Source organism: Platalea leucorodia (genome assembly GCF_965183815.1).
Source record: "Platalea leucorodia genome assembly, chromosome: 2".
NCBI lineage: Eukaryota > Metazoa > Chordata > Aves > Pelecaniformes > Threskiornithidae > Platalea > Platalea leucorodia.
The window spans coordinates 31,585,207-31,606,615 of record NC_138824.1 but is presented as its reverse complement, the minus strand read 5'-3'; the positions used below and the strand labels follow the sequence as shown (position 1 = coordinate 31,606,615).

At 35.7% G+C, this 21,409-nt stretch overlaps 1 protein-coding gene across 2 annotated transcripts in view; it reads left to right on the top strand.

Annotated features, from left to right (window-relative positions):
- LRCH1 (leucine rich repeats and calponin homology domain containing 1) overlaps positions 1-21,409 on the top strand; it is a 135,701-nt gene that overhangs the window by 103,793 nt on the left and 10,499 nt on the right. The window contains exons 16-19 of one of the 2 annotated variants that reach the window (XR_014227385.1): positions 5,212-5,321; positions 9,405-9,542; positions 11,330-11,407; positions 19,299-19,556. Coding sequence is in view for 1 of the 2 variants with exons in the window: in XM_082303716.1 (XP_082159842.1) it covers positions 5,212-5,321; positions 9,405-9,542; positions 11,330-11,407 (326 nt within the window). In the remaining variant the exon portion in view is untranslated. The remainder of the gene's footprint in view (positions 1-5,211; positions 5,322-9,404; positions 9,543-11,329; positions 11,408-19,298; positions 19,557-21,409) is intronic. The other variant, XM_082303716.1, reaches the window with a different exon arrangement.

Below are 21,409 nucleotides of genomic sequence, written 5' to 3'. Positions count from 1 at the left end.
CTCTGCTGCAGCTTCTGTGGGAATGTGCAATTTTGCATGCTTTAGGGAGCTTGGTTGGATCGTGACTGAATTTGTGTGTGTTAGAAGACTGTCTACGGTGCAGGTTTGCCAAGGCTTGTGGTGCAAACTCAGGATCACCCTTTGGAGGTACTGTATGTCTGTTCTTGTCCCTGGAAAGTCTGTAAAAGTTGCGGAGGACCAGGACTTTCCTAGGATGGTGGGCCCATTGTAGGTTTGGACTTATTGCCGGAGGAGTCAGCAAGAAATAAGTAGTGCTGCATGTACTATCAAGTGAATTAAAACAAAAGGAAAACATCTGTAGTACATGTATTTACAGAACATATTTCAACAGAATGAGAATCCAAGGGGTAATGTAGTTGCTAGTTATCAAAATCAGCTAGGAAGTTGTAATGTAATAATATTTTCATATGGATGTGTAAATTTTCTTTGTCTTTGGGGGAGGAAGTGTTCTTATTACATAGTTACAAAAAATACCAAAATTCTTATTCTCTGAACTTTTCATTGCTGAAACTTCACAGCTGGTATCTTTACCTTCTGATTCAGAGCCAAGGTTTTTGTCAGGCTATAATGTAAAATCTGTGGGTACTTTTTCTTAAAACTTGGTTGTAAACAAGTTGTGTGAAATGCTATGGTTACAATGGTCTTGCTAAGCTTAACAGCCTTAACTGCGCATATAATGTATGATTTGCAAGTACTAACATATAACTTTTCGTTCTTTTTATTCTGCACCATCTTTCATTCTTTTCTCAAAAATTACACATTTTTTATTAATCACCTTTGAATTACATCCTCGTCATTACCATACAATCCTAATGCCATGTATGAAATGCTGCTGCCCCCTTTTATCCCCCCCTCCGGTCCTTATACTGCCATGGTTGGACTGGCTGTCACTCCCCTCCAGCAGACCCATCCCTCAGTCTTCCTCCTATCTCCTTCAACACACTTACACAGGCACAAACATGGGACAACTTTAGCTACAGTATCCCATCTGAAGGAGACAGTGACAATGGTAGGTGTTCCATATATAATTTACTTAATTTTGTGTTTTCAGAAACCTGAATATATGGCAAATGCCCCATGTGGCTAAGGATGAAAGACAGTACTCTTGAGGGAATGTTTATAAGACTAAATACCTCGGAGGATGCACGTTAATTTACTGTAGAATATGTAGTATCAAAAGTAAATGAGTGAAGACTGTCACTGTTTTCAAGTCTGGCAAAACAACTTTTCCCATGATATCCGCTCCAAGAACTATTTCCCATATAGGTTTATTTACTTGCTTTACTTTCAAGGGTTTATAAAAGTTAAACAGCAATTAATTTTGCTACTGTCTTTTCTGCCTTTTTTTTTTTTTTTGATAGATACTGACTGTTAATAAAAATATCCTGCTCCCATCTGCAGTTATTGATGCAGGTGCATAAGTAACTTAATTAGAAGAGGAATCCATGAAGAAACAAAGCTGAAACAATCAGCTAAGCAAAAACAGCGATTTCTGTCCAACAGAAACTGTTAGTAAGCTGTCAAACATTTCTGTGCGTAGTGAAGGCCAGGTACATTAGTGGACTTTGTTACTGCTGCTTTTATTTTGTTTTTCTCCAGGGTGTTATTGTCATAGTACATTGAGTCATGGCACTAATATGCAAAGTGGGCCATGTTTGGGCTATCAGGGTCTTATACTGCATTAATAGTTAAATGTCAGATGGAAGAAACAGAACCTAGACGATTACACCGTTTATAAATATTTGATAGGCAGATGTATTTTTTTAAAGTAGAACTGTTGTTCTTCCGCTTGCCCCAAATTAGAAGGGTGTTTAGGTATTAGAAGGCAATGAAACGGTCAAAAGCATCAGACTGAAACCAAGACCGCAAATCTTGAATGATAAATGCCAACATGTAGTTTAGAATGCCTGCGTTCTTAGTTCAGGCCATTACTTGACAATTCTCGCTATTGCCACAGTGTTCTTGATTATAAAACCATAAAAGACAGCACGTGTAAGGAATCAGCTCTGTAAAGGAAATGAGTATGGAATATAAGAATTGTGATAACGGTAAGTTGAAAAACTGAATTTAGTTCATGATGGTATGAAGCTAACTTGATGTTTAGCTGATGAATATTCTAACAGAGAAGGCTAGAGGTACTTCTGTCAGTGCAGAATTTGATTTATGTTAATCTAGATTTGTTGCCGTTTTACTCTTCTAAATGAAACGAGAAGTACAGACTAGCGTGTGCTTGTGCATTTGGAACAGATAAATGTCTCGTGTCATTCAAATCTTAAGCCAAATACAAATATTAGTGTTTATTACCTTGGGCTGTTACAACAGAAAACTGCTTTTACAACTATGTATTTGTTTTTTTAACCAGGACTCTTGCCTTTCTGTTTAGAGTTTATTATCTGGGGCTAAGCTCGTTGTCTAAGGTGTATATTCCTATGGTAGGAAGTAAAATGGACCAGAGACCGTTCTCTGGCACTGAGGTTAGTTGGCACAGCATGATTCAAATCCATACGTAAGCACTCTTACTTTCCAAAACAGGATGGCTGCATTTAAGCTGCCTTCGGGGAATGTCCTTTGCCTGTGCTATTCCTCAAGCTATACCTAGACATTGCGTAGAAGAGAGGTGGGTTTGCACCAACCAAAACTGTACCAGGAAGCAACCACCTTAACGGTATCAATGCGTGCAGCCCAGTGCTGAGGATCCATGCGCCAGTCCTGTGTAGCTTGCTAGTATAGGTGTAGCCTTTGATATAGAAATGCCATGCATCAATGTATCATCTTAATACTTCATATCACCTTTAATGTAACTATCTGGCAACAGCTCTGTAATAGAGGAGGCTAAGTCCAGAATTTCTGGGAGGTTATAAGGCTTGGAACAGACAGGTCTCCCAAGACCAGTGTCCGTACCATTGTGGAGGCTTTGGTTTAGCAAATGACTCTCTATAACTTCACTGTTACTTGAATTTGGACTGAATAAATTAATCAAAGAGAAATCTAACTATAAACTTTCAGCCTGACTTCAGCTCTGCCTGTCATTAGTCCAGCCTTCTTTTTGTCTATTATTTTTAGAGTCAGGTTAAATCATTTTGTTGTTTACCTGAAGGATAATGTTGTCAAACTAAGTACTCAGGCCACTGAATTCCTTGATGTGCTATAAATAGTGCACCTATGTGCATTGTAACTGAGTACAAAAATGAAAATTTTCACAAGGAAGTTTGTCCTTGACTGTGATATGTCGAATACATATCGTGTTATTAACTATTACCCATTTAACTTGTTCAGACTTGTACAAAATAATTTTTAAAAAAATTATTGGAACAAACATTACATAATAACCTTGGTTGACCATGGGTTCAAAAAGCAGAAACTCGCTTCTGGAAAGACTAGAAAACAGACTTTCAGGTGTGTGTGAGGTATGGGCTCCCCTTGCTGGAAAACGTGTGTAATGCAGAGAAGCAAGCAATAGTCAGGACTGCCAAAACTTCCTGTATTAGAACATTTTTCTTTGAATTCAGTGGATAACTGAAACTTTTGTAATTAATGCTTTTGAGTGTGTGGGGGTTTGTTTTGTTTTTTAATCAATTAAACTTATTTTATCTAGAGACTTCTAATTGTAGTTTCCCACTGCCTTGAGATTAGCCTGCCTTTTTCCTTGTGGTGGAATGTATGTGTCATTCATGAATGGAATTGAATAAGTAATGTTGATATTTACTTTTCATTAGCAGATGTTTGTAGTCTGAAATTGGAAGGGAGTAGGTCTTGGGACATTCACATTGACTTAGCAAAGGCCTAAACAAAGATAGCTGTGGCCAAACTGAAGGAAGCCCATAATAATAGTCTGATACTTGCAAAATTGAACATAAATAGGAACTAATGCTTTCGTAGAGAATTGTTTGAAATGTTGCTGCTGCTAATAAAGCTACAGTGGCATTAAAATACCATTTAAATATGGTATTACTCTTCAAGCATGGTTTTATCTAGGTATTTCATCTGCGAGAGGCAGCAAAGCTCAATTATTAGAGTTGTACAATGAACTATTTCTAAAATGAAAATCTTGGAAATTGCAACTACAGGTTTTAATAAATGTGATTGGACATTTTTATTTCACCCCTTAAAAAATTTAGGAGCAGTCTGCAATAAATTGTTACAGAGTTGCTAATGCAGAAATTTTAATTCAGTACAGTTCTGGAGTTTAATAGAAGTCCTGAGTATACTCTTCATAAAAACAATAGTTAGAGCTGTTAACAGCCTTTGTATGTTTGGGTATGTGCAGTCATAGTTATACATATGCCTCTCTACAAAATGTTAAGAAGCACGTATCTGTTGATACACTGTGCTTTGGAAATAAATGTCCTGTTGCATTCAGGAGAGAGGTGGGAACGTAATAATACCAAACACTTCTTTCTTTTAAGCGGTATCATTTTCCATAATAATCAAGCTGGGCTATAATTTGAGTGGCAAACAGGTGACAGTTGTATTTTGAGAGTGCATCATCTTGTTATTCCAAACCATTCAAAGCAGTCATTGATCATGAAAAAAGGAAGTGTAGAGGTGCACGTATGCAGAGATTTCATGTAATTATTGCAAGGAACTATATGTGGGCAAAGTGATACAGGACTGGTGGGAGGGAGTACTGTGAAGAGTTTGTGCAATGCTACATTTGCAATACAACTTTTTAATGTAGGCAGACTTACTGAATGGCTAAGCCTGCCTACATAAGTCTTTGTTTGGTGGGTGGGGTTCTTTTAGTATAACCTTATCTAGTAAGCAGTTTGTCCTGTGTAGGAAGATGCTTGTCACAGCTTGTTACACAATTGAGCATCTTGTAGGAGAGAGTTCTACTTAAAAGAGTAAGAGGTGTTTTCTGCCATGTTAGAGACAAAGTTTTGTACAGATCAGAATCTCTAAGGGACAGTGCTGGTGCTTAATCATCTGACAAAACTTGCCTGTTGAGATTAGGGTTTGGTTGAAAAATTATCCACTCCACTTATGGTACATGATGCCATTCAGAGCAATATCCAGAAAATATCCATTTAGGATTGTAATCCAAGATCAGATTTTTCTGTCCTCCTGAGGACAGAGAAATTTTCTAACAGTTTTTGCTGGAGGCACTGCCTAAGGGTTTTGCTTCATATAGGAAATTAATAAATCAAGGTGTTTGTTTTTAAACTAAAATCTGTCTTTTTAAAATCATAGTGTTCTTAAGACCACAAAGAAATTTGGAATCAATAGACCCACAATTTACAATTCGAAGGAAAATGGAGCAGATGAGAGAAGAGAGAGAGCTTGTGGAACAGCTACGTGAGGTATGTGTTGGTAGAATTAATTCGTGCTAATGGAACGTATTTTTTAATTTTTCTTTGGGAAAGTTGTCTAAGTAGGAGAATATTTAAAAGGTTAAAGCAGGCAATATTACTTCTGCAAATTACATTGATGAGACTATTCCTGAAGTGCTTTATCACGGTCAGATGTCTGTACTTCAGGAAATATTTTGTAGAAATGGGAAATAATAATGGGAGTTACCTGAATGACATGCAGCTAAACAGCATGCCTTGCACTGGTGGAATTATGAATTTATTTAATTTCATCAGAAAGGATGAAGTAATAACTTAAGAGGTAGAGAGGTCTAGAAACTATTTCCTAACAGCTGGAGGAGTCTTCAGTCTAGCAAGTAAAAGGCATAATGAAATCTATTAGTTAAAGCTGAAGTTAGAAACTTTTCTTTAAAGCAGATAACTAATGCTTGAAACAACTTTCTTAGAAATAAAATGAATATGTCATCACTTGAAGATCTGAATATATAAGATGGTTTCCTGATACATTGTCTTGAATACAGAAGCTAGAGCCTCATGCAAAAATTTCTGCATGTGGTTACGTAGGGTCTGTGTTACACAGCCAATACTGAGGTAGTGCTGTTTGTGTGACACCTATCTGTGTCCAAAAAAAAAAAAAAAAAAAAAAATTACAGCCTTTGCTGCGAGGACTGTTATGAGCTTGAACCTATCAAGGTTTCCAGTTATGTCATGTTACTGACAGAAGAGATGGTACCATTGCTCTCCTAAATGCAGCACAAATCCTGAAAGTGTGGTAGGTGACACCGATATTGCAACTGAATTGCAAGATTATTTGTTCTTATGTCATTAGCATCATGGAATGACTAATTCCAAAATTATTCATTGATTTTAAATAACGTGTCTTGTATTATTTAATTTTAAAGCAAGAGGATTCACTTTTTTTTTCTCCTTACCAAATAGTGATTAAAAGGCGGGTTGTTTAATGTAAAACTATGAGGCCTTTTAGATCTTCATTCTCTTACCTCAGGCCCTCACCTGCTTTAAGTCTGGATTAATCTTACTTTGTCTTGCTGAATTTTTGAACAGAACAGATCTTGTTGAAGATTCAGCGTAGTTGATTGAATGTAGTATATTACCAATTCTAAACTTGGATGGTGCCAAAAGGACAAGATGCAGGAATTAGATGAGACAGACTTATTGGTAATGGAGAAGAAAATGGAAGTAGCGGTAATAAACTGCAGTAGGATGTAGTTCTTCTGCGAGTAGTCTAGTCAGCAGCATCAATGCAGCTTTTTACATTTCTTTTAAGAGTTACTGCAAGTATGTAGCAAGTCCCCAAGTAATTGTTCCTAAAGATAATGTCTTCAACGTTCCCGCCTTGTGCATTAGTTCAGCTAATCCTCACAGTGAAAAGTAGAACAAGGTTATTCACCATATCAGGCATGATCATGGAGACTTAATAAGGATCTCTCTACACTGTGTTAGTAGTAGGTATTACCAGTAATACTGGTTTAATGTGTAACTGACCTTCAGCTCCATGCACTATCTTTCTTTGCCCTCACCCTGAAGCACTGTGTCCTGAAATGAAAGTTCTGTTGTCTCTTGTGAGAAGTTTGATTACAAGTCAAGGAGTGGTGACAGAAGCTAGAAGACTGGCCCTGTTTGGAAGTACATAGTGAGATTTTTCAAATTAGTAAAGTTTACACTGGTATAGTGGGTCCTTTAGTGAGAGAAGCAGCCTCCAGACGATCTCATTATGTGCTGTACAAGAAAATAGCCCAGAAGATGTAAGTCATAAAGTTCATACTTACTGAATGAACATATCTGTTAGTATATTTTGCTTTTGAATTGTTTTATGGTATGTTAGAATTTAGTGAGACTTCACAGAACCTGCAGCCTTAACCGAGTTGGGCACTAAACAAGAAGGAACAACTATTACAGTACTCAGGTTCCTTATTTAGAGAACTAAATGCTCAGTTACCTTTAGCTCAACCACTTCACATGAGCCATATATTGTGAGAAGACTGTTTTTTCTTCCATACATTCCTCCCTTTTCTTTAGAATAGTGTGTTTTTACAGAAATTGTTCCATTTCATAAAACTTTTTCTTCAGAGACATACTTATTTTTCCTCAATTTGAGCCATTTGATTTTTGTATATCTCCCTGGACACTTCAGACAGTTGTCATTTTGAGAGTGATTCACCACTTACTCTTGAGCAATAGAGTCTAGCGAGAAATACTGGTTGATTTTTGTCACTCAAAGGTCAATAGTTTTGGCATGCTAAGTGGAACCAATTGTCTGCTGGTGTGGTATGGATGATTTTGAAAAAGAGAGCAGTTCTTCAATGGTGACAAAATTGAAAGAGAATTGATCCACTTCTTGAAGTCTTCGGTTTTAATTAAATCTAGTCTGAAACCATGAACTGGCATTGAAATAGTGTTGTAGGTGCACTGTGTTCATAAAAACAAAAAAAAAAAAAAAGTACCCTGATCTATACAGAGTAGTCTCCCAACAGGCAAATCGGTTTATTAAGAGAAGGAATTTTTAATTCATTAACTTATATAAACCTGTTTGTAACAGATTTGGAAAAAAGTCTCAAAATATATTCTTAATGTATAAATTTCTGTACATATATACCAAAAATGTTTTCTAATGTATGAATTAATCTAAGGTGAAAGCAAAACATATTAGTACACGTGATGCACTCCCTCATTTGGCACTTGTGAGACCATACATGAGAGTACTTGAGTAGTGTGTCTAGTAAAAGAAAAACTGGGAAAATATAATGAAACCCCAGAGTGAGTTCAGTGGAGGCTACTTCATGGTGAGGGCACCCAAACAAAGGATGTATGAGGAAGAAGCTAAGAGCTGGATTTCTTTTGCTTGGAGAAGAGAGTGCTGAGAATATCACATGACTGTCCTCAGCTGCCTGAAGGGTAGTAATAGAGAAGATAAAGCCAGGCTTTTCAAAGATGCACAGTGAAAGAATGAGGGGCAGTGGCACAAGTTGCAGAGAAAGAAATTTTAAGTAGCTATAAGGAGAAAATTCTTTGCAATAAGAGTGGTGAAACACTGAACAAGGTTGCCTGGAGATGCTGCGGAATCTCCTTCCTTGCAGATATCCAGAACTTAACTAACCAAGGCTCTGATCTCATTTCAAATTTGTTAGAGCAGGTGACCTTCAGAAATCCGTTCCAACTCTCCTTTGATTCTAAAGAGAATAATTTATTTTCATCTAAAACACCCAGCATAGATTGAGGTAATGTATTAATAGAGAATAATGACATTAAGGAGGTTCGACTAGGAAATAAGAAATATCTATTTTAAGATAATGGAAGTAATTCTCTCTGAGAGTTAATCTGAGAGTTATCTCTAAGTATAGTGTTGGAATGTTTTCAAGATTGGAGCACAATGTAGGAAACTCATCATATGTAACAATCTTATTGTAGGGTTTTTTTCCTGGAAAATTCTCAAATATTTTTAAAATATTTTATTTTGCAATATTAAATCGTTTTCAATGAGACTTCAGTTTTACTTAACAAGTATCCAAAAATTCTCTTTCAAATCTGAAGGTTTTGCCTTGCCTTACCTGTTTTTCTGATCACTCTAATGCTTCCTAAGTAATTTTTAGGCTACTGGGGAAAGATTGCCTGTTACTCTCTGCTTGTGCAGTGATTAACACAATGTAGTTCTGATTCAAAGTGCTGATGATAAAAAAATCTGAGATGCGTAAGTAGAAGACTTGAGGAAATGGTGAAAGGAAGGAGCCACATGTAGTGCAGTCACATGGCTAATTGCATGCATATGTGGTTTTGTATGTATATATAAAAATAAATGCATATTATGACAGCAGCATTTGAAGTGTTGAGTTCTTTTAAAGAAGTTTACATAATTCAGTGACCAACATAGGGTAGAGGCGGTTCGTTTTTAGTTTTTAAATAATTAGTTATAAAAAGGTAGTTTGTTTCTTGGTAAACCAAATCTCCAAAACTGGATATGTGTCTACAGCATGGGAGAAGATGAGGATATATATTCTCTTTTTTCCCACTTCATCCATTTCTATATTAAAGTGTGTCTGTGTTATTCATTTGCAGAACATTGAAACAAGACTAAAGATTTGTTTGCCTGAAGACTTGGGGTCTGCTCTGATGGATGGTGTAGTTCTCTGCCATTTAGTAAATCACGTTCGTCCTCGGTCTGTAGGAAGTATTCATGTACCTTCACCAGCAGTAGTAAGTTGAATGTTTCTTGTTGTATTGCAGAGGGCAGGGAGGAATGTTTAAAAAATTACTGTTTTATTACCAAATGATATTTGGTTACATAAAACAGTTGCTGTTCAATGAATGTTCTTTGATGTTAGGGGCAACATTTATGTTATTACAAATTCAAATGTTCATTAATTTGTGTATATTTTATATATAAATAGAGTGTGTGTGGGTGTGTATACACACATCTGTAAGTGAATAAAATTATTCTGCCTTTCTCTGATCTAGCAACAGATCAGATTTTTTTCATAAAGACTTTTTTGTTCAGTACACTATGAAATTCTATGATTGCAAGATTTTATTATAGGAGACACTTTTGAAAAGAAAATTAGCATTTAGCAATGCCTGGCTTAGCAGGTATCATGTAACTAAAGCACTTGCAGCACTTATTAGGATATTCTTCCTGTTGGGTTAAATGTAGAAATTATTCCTTTATGGAACAGAAACATGTGCTGTAGTGGTTTAATATTGGCTTGCCAAACCTAAGGATCCAAAGATTTCAGGTCGTAAAATCTATGTAATCTGTGTGTGTGCATTTCTTGAAACTTAATTTTCTTAGTATTTGCTCTGTTTATTGATGTCTTTTTCTCAATCAGATCTTTGTTCCAGACTTCTGATACCAGTCTGGTTCTGAAGAGGTTTTGTATGTTTTTAGACTATCTGCCCCCCCCCCTGCAATGTACATATTGGGAAATATTTGCCATGTGCAGCCTGATACTCGATTCTGAGAATAGCATGTGGATTTCAGAGCCAATCTATAAGAACTTCCAAAAAGATAGACGTTAAGAAAAAGACATTTTCTCAGATGGTCTAGTGGAGTTTCTTTTTACTGTTGCTTGGTTTTAAAGTACTTTTACTTCTGTCTTTGATAAAAATATGATATTGCCAAAATATACAAACTTGAATTTCTGGGGCAAGAACTTAAGTTTTGCTGCTGATTTTTTTTTTTTTAAAGATAAAATCTTGTGGTGTTTTCTATAACAAAAAGCATATATTTTAAATCCATTTTCATTTTGTTTCAGCTTTATATTGATGATGTTCACTTGCTTGAAACAGCCTTCAAATTACTTTAGCCTAGAAAATTAGTTCTTTAAAGTCCCTGCTACTATGGTGAATTCTTGGTTTAAGTGGATATTCAGAAATTACCATTGTTTCACATCTTGCATTGAGAAAGTAAAATAGTGAGTTGTTGTAACGTATTTCTATAACTATTTGGTCAATAGTCCTGAGCGAGGCAAATTATGGAAGTATGTGAAATTCTACAGTAATAGGAAATTTATTCTTCAGAGACATTAAAATTGTGTATAGTTACTATACATTTGTGAGTACATAAAATATTTAGAGTAAGAGCCTGTTAATTACAGCTAAGTCTGTTCCCCACGATGTATGTAGAAATCCTTTATCAGTTTACTTGCTCTCCAGAAAATCAATGTCATCTGTCACAGATCATTGCAAGAGGCAGGTTTTAGAACCTCACAAACTGGATGTGAACAAGTAGAGATCTAAATGTGCTGGTGACTTTAATGACTAAGTAAAAGCACATGGCATCCAGAACTTACATATTCAGGTCGTATTTGTAGGCATGATGTTTTTAGAGTGTTAGAAAAAAAAGTTGAGCAGAATTTTATGCATTGTTTTCAGGAGAAATATGGAAATGGTGCATCAGTACAAGAATAATGCAATAGATTAATTTATTGACTGAATGAATGTTATTGAGTTCTTTTGCCATAAACTACTTTTTCTTGTTTTTACAGCCTAAACTTAGCATGGCCAAATGCAGGAGAAACGTGGAAAACTTTCTGGATGCATGTAGAAAACTGGGGATACCAGAGGTAATTTAATTAAGTCTGTCACTTCTAGATGATCAAAAATGCAAAACACATGAATTACTTTTAAAGCTGAAGGATAACTTTATGAACTACAGCTTTTCAGCCTTAAAGACAAATGATTAAAAAATTGTTTTCAGTAATGTGATTTAATACTACTTTAGTGCATTTAAGTGGCTCATGTCATAGCACTTCAGAATTGCAACTGTTGTCTTACATTAGTCATTCAGTATTATCCCCAATACCTCCTTATCTTTACCATGGAAAATAAATAAGGAATATGGTAATTAGGTAATATGTAATTAGGCAAAAGTTTGCTATTTTTTTTGTTATACAACATAACTGTGTTTTTACCTACTGCTTTTAGAATATGGACTTCATTCTTTTTAATTATTGATTTTCCTTTTTTTTACAATATTAAGTACTCTATAGTATGCATTGTAAAAGTGACTAATAATACACTCATCTCTTGTACTGAAACACTTCTGCAGTGATGTGAAGAAAACCATTGTGTGTTAAGTATGGAATGTACACATGAGTAAGGTTCTATAATGTGTATATATAAGTGTTTCAGAAGTTGGAAATAGGGAGATTGCAGTGCTTGGTGTTTTCTGTTTTTCATCTAAGAATGGCAGCATTCATTGTGTAGTTTATTCTCATTAATAAGGAAAAATATCTTTACAACTAATGTAATGAATTCTGGAGTTTCATTGGGAATATTTCAAAGACTCCCTTATGGTCTAGAAGTACCTATTAAGAGAAAGTTAATTTCAAATTACATGACCCTTAAAAAGAAAGTAAAAGTGTTATACAAGGTCTTTTTAATCTGAAAGCATGAAAAAGGCGTGATGTGTTTTCCCTGTGTTGTTGCCTACATATGGCAATATAATTAAGACTGAGTTCATTTTAGTATGTGTTTCAAGAATGCTGACACAAAAGGATATTTTGTGTGTATCTCCCCCACCACTCCCTTGGGGAGCAGATGGTAACGCAAAGATTTCACACTGGGAAAGAATTTCGGTTTGAATTCTTTATATTTTATCTCTATTTTAGCACTTGATTTGGAAGACAGCAAAACTAACAGTTCATTTTTGCTATTTGTAGGAATTTTGAGGGGCAGACTTTTATCTTAAAACTCCAATGAATGGTTCATCATAAACGTAATTTGAGAATTCAGTGTTATGGGCTGGGCCTCTAAGTTGTAAGGGTTGATTTAGTTCTTGTAATTAAGTAATTTGTTATGTTAGAATGATTTAATATTAAAGGTAAAATTTCACTTCAGAGAAGATCAAAATCTCAGTGCTGTGGGCTTGTAGACATGGAGTGTTTCTTAAGCTGCCCCAAAATTCTTTGTCTTCTGATGCATCATGAATTGTTCAGTGAATTAGAATACAAATCAGGTTTTTCTGGATATAGCCTGTTCGGAAAGAAAAGGCCAAGAGCTGTTTTCATTGTTGTCAAGAGATCTTTCAGAAATGGAAATAAAACAGTAAAATTTACAAAGATCCTTGCAGTGCCATATTACAGATGGCTAAGCTAAGCCTTTACTCCAAGTTTGTTGTTTTTTTTATTTTGGATTTCTCTAAGTAAGCTTTCTGGAAAAATACCGTTTTGTTTTCTATGAATAGACATTTTAATATATTTATTACCCCACCTCTGTAATGCTTCCATTGAAATTAATGTAGAATTTTTTAGAATTTTTTTTTTACTTTATTAAAATATATTTGTTGCAGAGTTGCACACAGCATTAAGCACAAGGCCAGTTCTTACCAATCTGATTTATAAACTAACTATCCTTATGAATCTAAATAAGCGTTAACTTCTCTTAAGGGGAAAAACTCATTCACTTAAATGTTAATTGAATGGCTTGCAATTGTAAATTTACAATAGATTCTAAGTACTCTGAGGATATTCTTTTTGATTAGCTGTCGGTAGTTTGATAATGTGTATGTTTGCTATATATTGTGAAAATCTATCGTGTTGCGGAGCTGGATGGTAGATGATAGAACTTTGCTACATGTTGGAGGGACGTGTATTAGGAATACAAAGTTGTATGATAGCCAGTATGATAGTTAACTGTCAAAGTTTTTGAAGAACTACAGATGGTGTGTTTAATGCTGCTTCGGGCTGGTGAGTTGTACGTTGCCTAACTACCTCTGGACAAACCAGTAAAAGGAATGCAGTGTCTTATTTCCTTTTCTTTTTTAAAACAAGCGTTGTATGGGAAAGTAATAGGTTCCACTTATGGATCCTAGTACCCATAGGTATTAGGCTTTTCTGTGATATTTATGTCCATGTTTAGTTCCTGAGAATTAACTTGAAATTCTGCTGCATGGGTTTTTTTAAGGATTTAAAGTTGTCATAGTTCCTGTTGGTTTGTTTTCAGTTGTTTATGGAATGGAAGAGAGTACATGCTATTTCCTAAGCTCCACAGGTTTAGAATAATATCCTGTCAAATCATCTAAAATGAAAACAAGAAAATAGTTAAGTAATTACTGTGTTGTGCAGATGTGCATGGTCTCTTCTGTGGCTTTCAGCATTCAATTCTTGGGTCAAAATTGCTTGCCCCAGAATGATCCTGGGAAACTTCATCCAAGTGTAGAAAAATGCAATGGCATCCATATCCAAATGTGTCATATAAGTATCAGGAGTTGGCATCTTGACCAAAGAATCACAAATACAAAATTCAGGAACACAAGCATCTCTTTATAAAGACCTGGTATGTAGATGATTCTGAAAGCCATTACCTGCCAGATGAGAATTTCAGTACAATGGGTGACATGTTGAAATCACTTTCTGTTAATGGCCATATGATCCTCCTGATCATATGCAGAAGGGACATGCTGGATCATATGCAAAAGGGATGTTTTAAGCATATGGTTGTGACCCTTTAATAAGAAACTAAATAGCAAGTCTCTTACTGCACCGGTAGGCTGTCAAAAGTGTGAGAATTGTAGGACAGTCAGCTTGTGTCCAGTTTTGCCACTAACTTTTCCTGTAGAGCCTTATCAGAGAGCTTTCTAAATTATCATTTTCTGAAACAAAACAAAATTTTTGTTTGATGTGAGGCAGGGATGGTGGCAGGTAAGCATCTGAAAGCCTGAAGATTCAGAAAATGTCTGCCGTGCCCCTCAGGAGGTATATGACAAAAAAGGTACAATCTTTGTCACTTAGAAAAGTACAAAAGACGACCTTATTTTGCACTGTTAACTAAAAACTGTCCAATTGCCTAATCTCCTCTGTCATAGCGATAGAATGACAAACACTCCTGCTTTTTGGCTGATACAGACTGAATAAGCAAAGTGGCAGTAGCTGTGTGATAAGCAGGGGGTGCCTGTCCCTCTTCATTTTTCAGAATGGCATGCAGTACTTGGATGGCGCCATTCACTGGAGTAGATTGTTAATGTCGTATGAACCTGCTGCTGACACCACTTATAATGCTTACCCAGTCCACCTTTATTGCACCCACCCTCTCACACTTTCTGGGTTTAAAAAATAAAGCTATTTTTTTAATTTGTTTCTCTTTGTGTGGCCTCTGAAGTGTCAAATGTACCAGTTCTAATGCAGTTTTACTCTTTTTAGTGACATCTCATCCCAGAGGTATTAAAAATGATCAGAAGAGTCTGAATTATTATCACATGAGTATGTATGGAAAGTTATGGAAGTATTTTGGTTTCAACTGCTCTTGCATAAAACCAGTAACAATATATGTAAATAAAGACAAAACTATTCATAGAAATTTCTTCAACTTGTCAATTGCCGCATTAGAATCAGTATTCATACTAGTAGTAAAGAAGTAGACTTTCCCATTTTAACCTGCAAATGAATAACTTAATTAAGCTTTAGCTTTCATTCTTGGTAGCTGTTATTCTTGGTAATCCATATTACAGAGCATTTTTTCTTCTGCACATTCAGTAATGTTAACCAATATTCCTGTCAAAAGGAAAAAATAACTGATTTGTGGTGGGCTGAATGATACTTTATTACAAGTGAGATTTAGACCAAAACAAACCTGTAAGTGCAATATGTTATTTGAAAGGCAAAAGTTGCAATTTTTGGTCTGCATTTTTTCTAGTTCTCAATGATGAACAAATATGGCATATCAGAAGTAGGACCTTCTAAGCATTTTGACAAAAAAGAAATTGAACAAAGTGTTTTCAGTGTTTGCGAGCCAAAATGCAGAATTCAAGACACAAATTAATTTTTATGATCTGCAGCTTACACTAATGTAATATCTTAACAGTTTTGGCCCTTTATGGGGCCTCTTCAGATCAGAAAAATTAGGTGGTGTTATCTAAAAAAAAAAAAAAAAAAAAAAAAGACTTTCCCCACATACACAGACACACCTTGTCAGTCTTCATATAGCTTGAAATAAAGATAGCCTTAAGTTATCATGATTAATACTAGAATGGTAATATCTGTTGATAAAAGGTAGTGATGAAATGAAATCTTTCACAGCCAGTTGTTACAGCAGGTTTATCGAGCTTCTGTGTTGCAGCATGTCAGTAATTGTGCAGCACGATTTAGTTGTACAAGTTATTTCTCAGGTGGGAGTGAGAGACTTCTGCCATGCCTCTCCAATTTTCAGTCAGCTGCTTGGTGTACACATACTGAATAGAAAGGAGTGGGATGGTAGGAAGTGGCTTTTTGGATCTCAAGCAGTCATACAAAGATTCAGATTACAAAAGGCTTAGCTGTGCCCCTTCCTGTGATTTTCAAGTCCTGCAAATGGGAGCTATTACTGCGTCTCACCTCCTCCTCTGAAAACTAGGTCCACTATGTTGCAACGTCAGCCACAATTATTCTAAAAATCAATATGATTTATGTTAGTGTAGGAATTACTAATTAAGTAAAACCAACAGAAAAAAACCAGGAGGCTTTGGTATGCTAAAGTGGCAGAACAAAGAAGCAACCAACCAAAGTGTCAAGTGTTTTATCTTCTATCCACCTATTAGTTGTTCAACTGGTAATCATGTTTCTCAGTTTAATGCAAGGTATATTTTTGTTACCACTTATGCTTGTTTTCTGATCAGTTCACATAATCAGTTACTTCTCCATAGTTTCATCATGAGACATCCATGAAGTTGCAGTAAGTTTTATCAGGTATGACTCCTTTCTCCACCCTTTCGTTCTGGGCTCGGTAATGCACACTATTTGGCCTACAGTGTGGAGTTAAGTGGTTCAGTATGCTGTCAATTAGAGTACTGAAAGCATCATTCTGAGGTTCCTTTCATTTGTGTTTTGGGTATAGTGCATATGCACTACAGACTTCATTCTTGAATGCACTTCTGCAGACTTACTCTTGACTTTTTTTTACCAGAGTCAAAATTTGAGAAGGTTGGTTCTGAAATGCTGTCTGTTTTCACAGTCACTGCAGGAGCATGTAGAATGAGGGTGGTTTGTGCACACAAACAGCTGGTTATCCTTTTGTCGTTCCACTTCTGTCTTACTGTGCTTATTCTGCATGCATGATTTTGGCAACTCTGATTTAATCACGTAGCTTCATAAACATAATAAGTCAGTCCATAAATTTAATGATTAAGTATCACTTTAGTTTTTACTAGTAATAATTTCGGTCTCCTAAATAAGAAGGGCAGTGTTTGTGATGGATGGGTGGTTGGTTGATTGATTGTCTGAGACTTCGGGTGGGGGTCATGTACTTTTTCCACTGTTGCATCATGTCCTGTTTTAGTTTGGTATTTTTATTTCACCGCATGTGTAAAATTCTGGTAACTTAAGTGGAAATATATTCACCGTTACTGAAAAGCTATATTTTTCTTTATCTAGAGTTACATTGCAGAAGTTTAAAATACATACAATATAGACATTTTCCTTAAAAAGGTGTGAATGTAACACCAAATTATCCATTGTCACAGAAGACACAAAAATAAGAAAAAATGATGAGACATTTCTCAGGCTTCCCAGGTTTCGCTGAATTTCACTAAAGCACAGCATGGCGGTTCCCATAGGAAGCGTCTTCTGCATGTGTTGGCTGTTTTTGTGTGCTTTGGCTTCTCCTGTATACTGCTTAGTGTGTTAATCTCTGGTTAGCAAGTTCATCAGTCTCTGTAAAAATTCAGCCTATTTACCAGCTCTAGTTCTCTAACTCTGAAATTACCTCCTTCTCCATTTGATTGCAGTAGGGACTGTTGCAGGGGGTGGGGGGTGTGTGGACAAAAATCATTAAAAAGTCCTTGTTTTACAGTTCTGTCAAATTTTTTATATAAATTTAAGTTCAGTGTATCTTAGATATTTATTTTGGGGTTATACTTGCAACAAGTAGGAATTAAGTCTTGTATGCTATTTTGAAATGAATCCAGCATTTGTTGGGTTTATTGGTGTCTTTGGTAAAAGTGCAATATATTACATAGTTGATAGTCATGAGTGAGTAGTTTGCCCTAAAACTAGTTTCTCTGGTAAGCAGCTTGTGGATGTAGATGTTCTTGAATGCAGTACTAGTCCTATCCCATTTTTAAACAAGATCAGCGTGTTTTGTTCTGCCTGTGAGTTTTCATCCTTTAAAAAAAGCCAAATACAACTGCACTGAAGTTTATTATCGTACTAGAATTTTGAGTCGAAAAAATTCTGAAAAATGAGTGTTGTTGCTAGGCACTGTATTTTTCCCCCCTCTGTGTATCTGCTGGCCTAAGTAACAAAATTAAAATTTTGCAGCTTTTAATTCCTGTTAAAGCTAGAACCAGGCATGGTAAGCAAAAAAGAAAAAAAGAAAAGTGTCACTTTTTTCTTTGTGTATGAATGATACTTCTGACTTCCAGTTTCACTAGTCACTTTTCAGGATAAAAGGGACTTTTAAATATTTTAAAGTTTAATTTATTGCCAGCTAGACCTTAAAAATTTGCACTAACAGAAAACCAACATCTGAACTTCCATGTCTTCATTTATTGGGTGCGCTGTCAGTTCATTAAGGAAGTGAAACCTAAAAGCCACTAAAGCAGCAGTGTTCCTCCGAAACAGGGGATCTCTTTCCTACTTCCTATAATTTTATTCCATAAATACTCACCATCTTTGTTGATAGTAAGGCTTCATTTGCAACATAAAATGGTGTATCTTAGATTGCATTTTGAAAGTATTAGTTTTTGCTTTGTTTGATTTTAATGTTAAATATTGTGTGTGCATATTGATATTATTATTACATATTAAACTTCATTTTGTACAGTTAGTCTAGAGTAAATTGCTACATGAATTCATTGATACTTTCCAAAAAAAGGTATGGGAACCTAACCTGCTAATAACTTTTAAAATGCTACCTGAGGAATTTAGTGTCAAATTCTTCAGTTTTTGAAACTTTATTAAAATTAAGTAGAGTTAGTGCTACATTGACTTTTTCAGTTTCCATCCCAGGGTATCATTTAAGATGATATTTGAATACCAAGTTTTAGATTATTTATTGTGTTAGAGAATTTTGCATACTTCTAACAATTTCTTTAAGTACTTTTTCTTGAGACTTCATATTGCTGCTGCTTGTGCTTTTAACAGCTTTCTAACCCACTGTTTGCTACTGTGTAAGTCAGATTTTACAGCTGGTTCCATTTAAGCATTTGAATAAGGCCCAGATGGACAAAGGTGTACAGATCTCATTGGAATAAGCGGATCACATGCACCTCCTCACCCTTGTGAATCTGGGCATAATTTTGGAAGGATTTGAAGGACTGAGCTCTTCTATCTTAACATTCTGGTATTATACGATAGCTTGAGTATTTAGAGGAAATAAAAGAAAGCTGGAGTGTCTAGTGACTAAGGCAATACTAGGAAGAAACTATTCCTACATGTTTATGCTAGAATATTGTGATAATTTATTTATCAATATCTTTCTATTTTTGTATTTTTAATTTTATGCACTGTTTTTTTCTGTTCTAATGGCTGCCCTTCGGGATAGGCTGACCTCTGCTCTCCGTATGACATCCTGCAGTCGGATATTCGTCACATTCGAAAGACTGTTGACACTCTGCTCGCCCTCGGGGAGAAAACCCCACAATCAACTTCTGCCTTTCGCTCCTGGGATCTAATAGGCTTTTGTCTTTTCCACATACTTTTTATAGTCTTGATGTATATAACTTATCACTGGAATGTGCTAACAGCATAACCTGTTCGCATGTGCACACAAACTTTCTGCTTTGTCTCTGACAAATTACAGGTACTTAATTTCCTTCCTTTGTCTTACAAACTTCTCCCTTTCCCTCGCTTCCCTTCCTTGTAATATCTTTATTAATCTCTTGAAATAGGGGAGAGAGGGAGTAGCATCTTGAAAGCAAGTCCCATCTCTTCTCCCCCCTCCAGCTCTAGTTTAAGAACTTATGTACCTCTTTATTTATAGTTTGTTTTCTTTTATGTTGCCTAGACTGCACACTAACTGTGTTAAAGCAGTGAAGCTACTCTTATCCCACTTTTGGGTGTAGGCTAGATGTGTATCACAAGCTAAACAGAACTGAGCCTCTTACTTTTTGTGAAAATCCAAGAATGCTGCAGATATTGAAGCAACTGAGGTGGCACTTCAACAGATGATAGTATTTTCTGAGTTGATGCCAATTATCTCAATATACATTGTGTTAAGAGCACTTAGAGAACTATCTTTTAAATTATTGTTATTTTTTTATCCTTTAGATTAACAAGAGTACTGTGACTTTAAAGATTGTTGGTCATCTCTACTGTTCCCATTAAATTCCGTACTGGAGTAGTTATGTTTTCCTACTTACATTTTGTTTACCTCCAGATTCCGTAGAATAATCTTTTTCTTCTGTCGCCCAAAGCAGTGTTGAACTGCTTTTAAACACTTGCTATGTTACACCCTGAAGATGACTGTGAATTAGTAGTGTGTATGAGCAACCCATAACCTGCCAGGGGATTTAGAATGTTTCAGGAAGAAGATCGCGGAGTACAGTGTGATATAATAAGATAGTTTGAGAATAAGCTGTTAGATTGCTGTATCTGCTATTCTTCTGTGTGACGTCAAGCAAGTCACGTCACTGTCTTGTCTCTGTTTCATCACCTGTGAAAATGCAGGTAATGTTTGATTGTGTAACGAATGTAACAAAGACAATGTAGCTAGGAAAAGAGATCATCTGGGAAGACTCTAGATTTTCCATCCTAGGAGGTTTTAAAGAATAAGTTAGACAAACATTAGCGAGGAGGCGTTTTGGTATGTTTGAACTCTGCGTATGGTCAGAGTTCAGGACCAATGACCTCCATTTCCCTTCCAGTTCTGTGTTCTGTTCCTCTATTGTAAAACTTGAATAAGGCATGGTTTTTTATTTTATCTCTTATCAGCATGCAATATACAAATGAAAATTGATTGAAAAATATAAAACCTCAACTATAGCCTATATTGACATTACAATATTGGCCTAGATGCTGTTGACTAAATTTGTAATTCAGTCTCAGGCTAGCTAACCAAAGGACCTCAGTGTTGTGGCTGTGAAATAAATACATTCATTTCTCACTGCCTAGTATATAAAAAAATTACCTATAGACTTTTAGAGGATAACTAGTATAAGAACTTGGATGTTACTGGTTATTCTGGCCGTATGGTTATGATTTAGTGTTATACTATAAACATCCCCATTCCATAGATACTTGTAAAATTTTATTAAAAAACTTCTAAATGCAGTTCTGTTCCTGGTTTCCATGGCTTAAATATATCCATACATATATAAAAAGGCTGAAATGTATAATTAGATATGTATTTTAAGATGGAAGAATTACTTTTAGACAATGGATAAATCGAATTTTTTAAAGGATTTACTGTCTAGCAGCTCCCAGTGCATACATATAACAAGTCTATTATAAAGAATGTCTTCTGTGATGAGGCATGAGTTCAGTGAGTGCTTCCAGGTTCTTTGTACTTGAGGAAAAGGTACTAGTTACTTGGGTGTGTAGCTGTAGAGTTGTGCTCTCATCCTGCACAGGCCTGTCTCTTAACTGTGTACCTAGTTTCAGTGATTACAACGGTGGACACCTGCTTACTCCGTTGGAGCTTGACTTTTAAGCTTC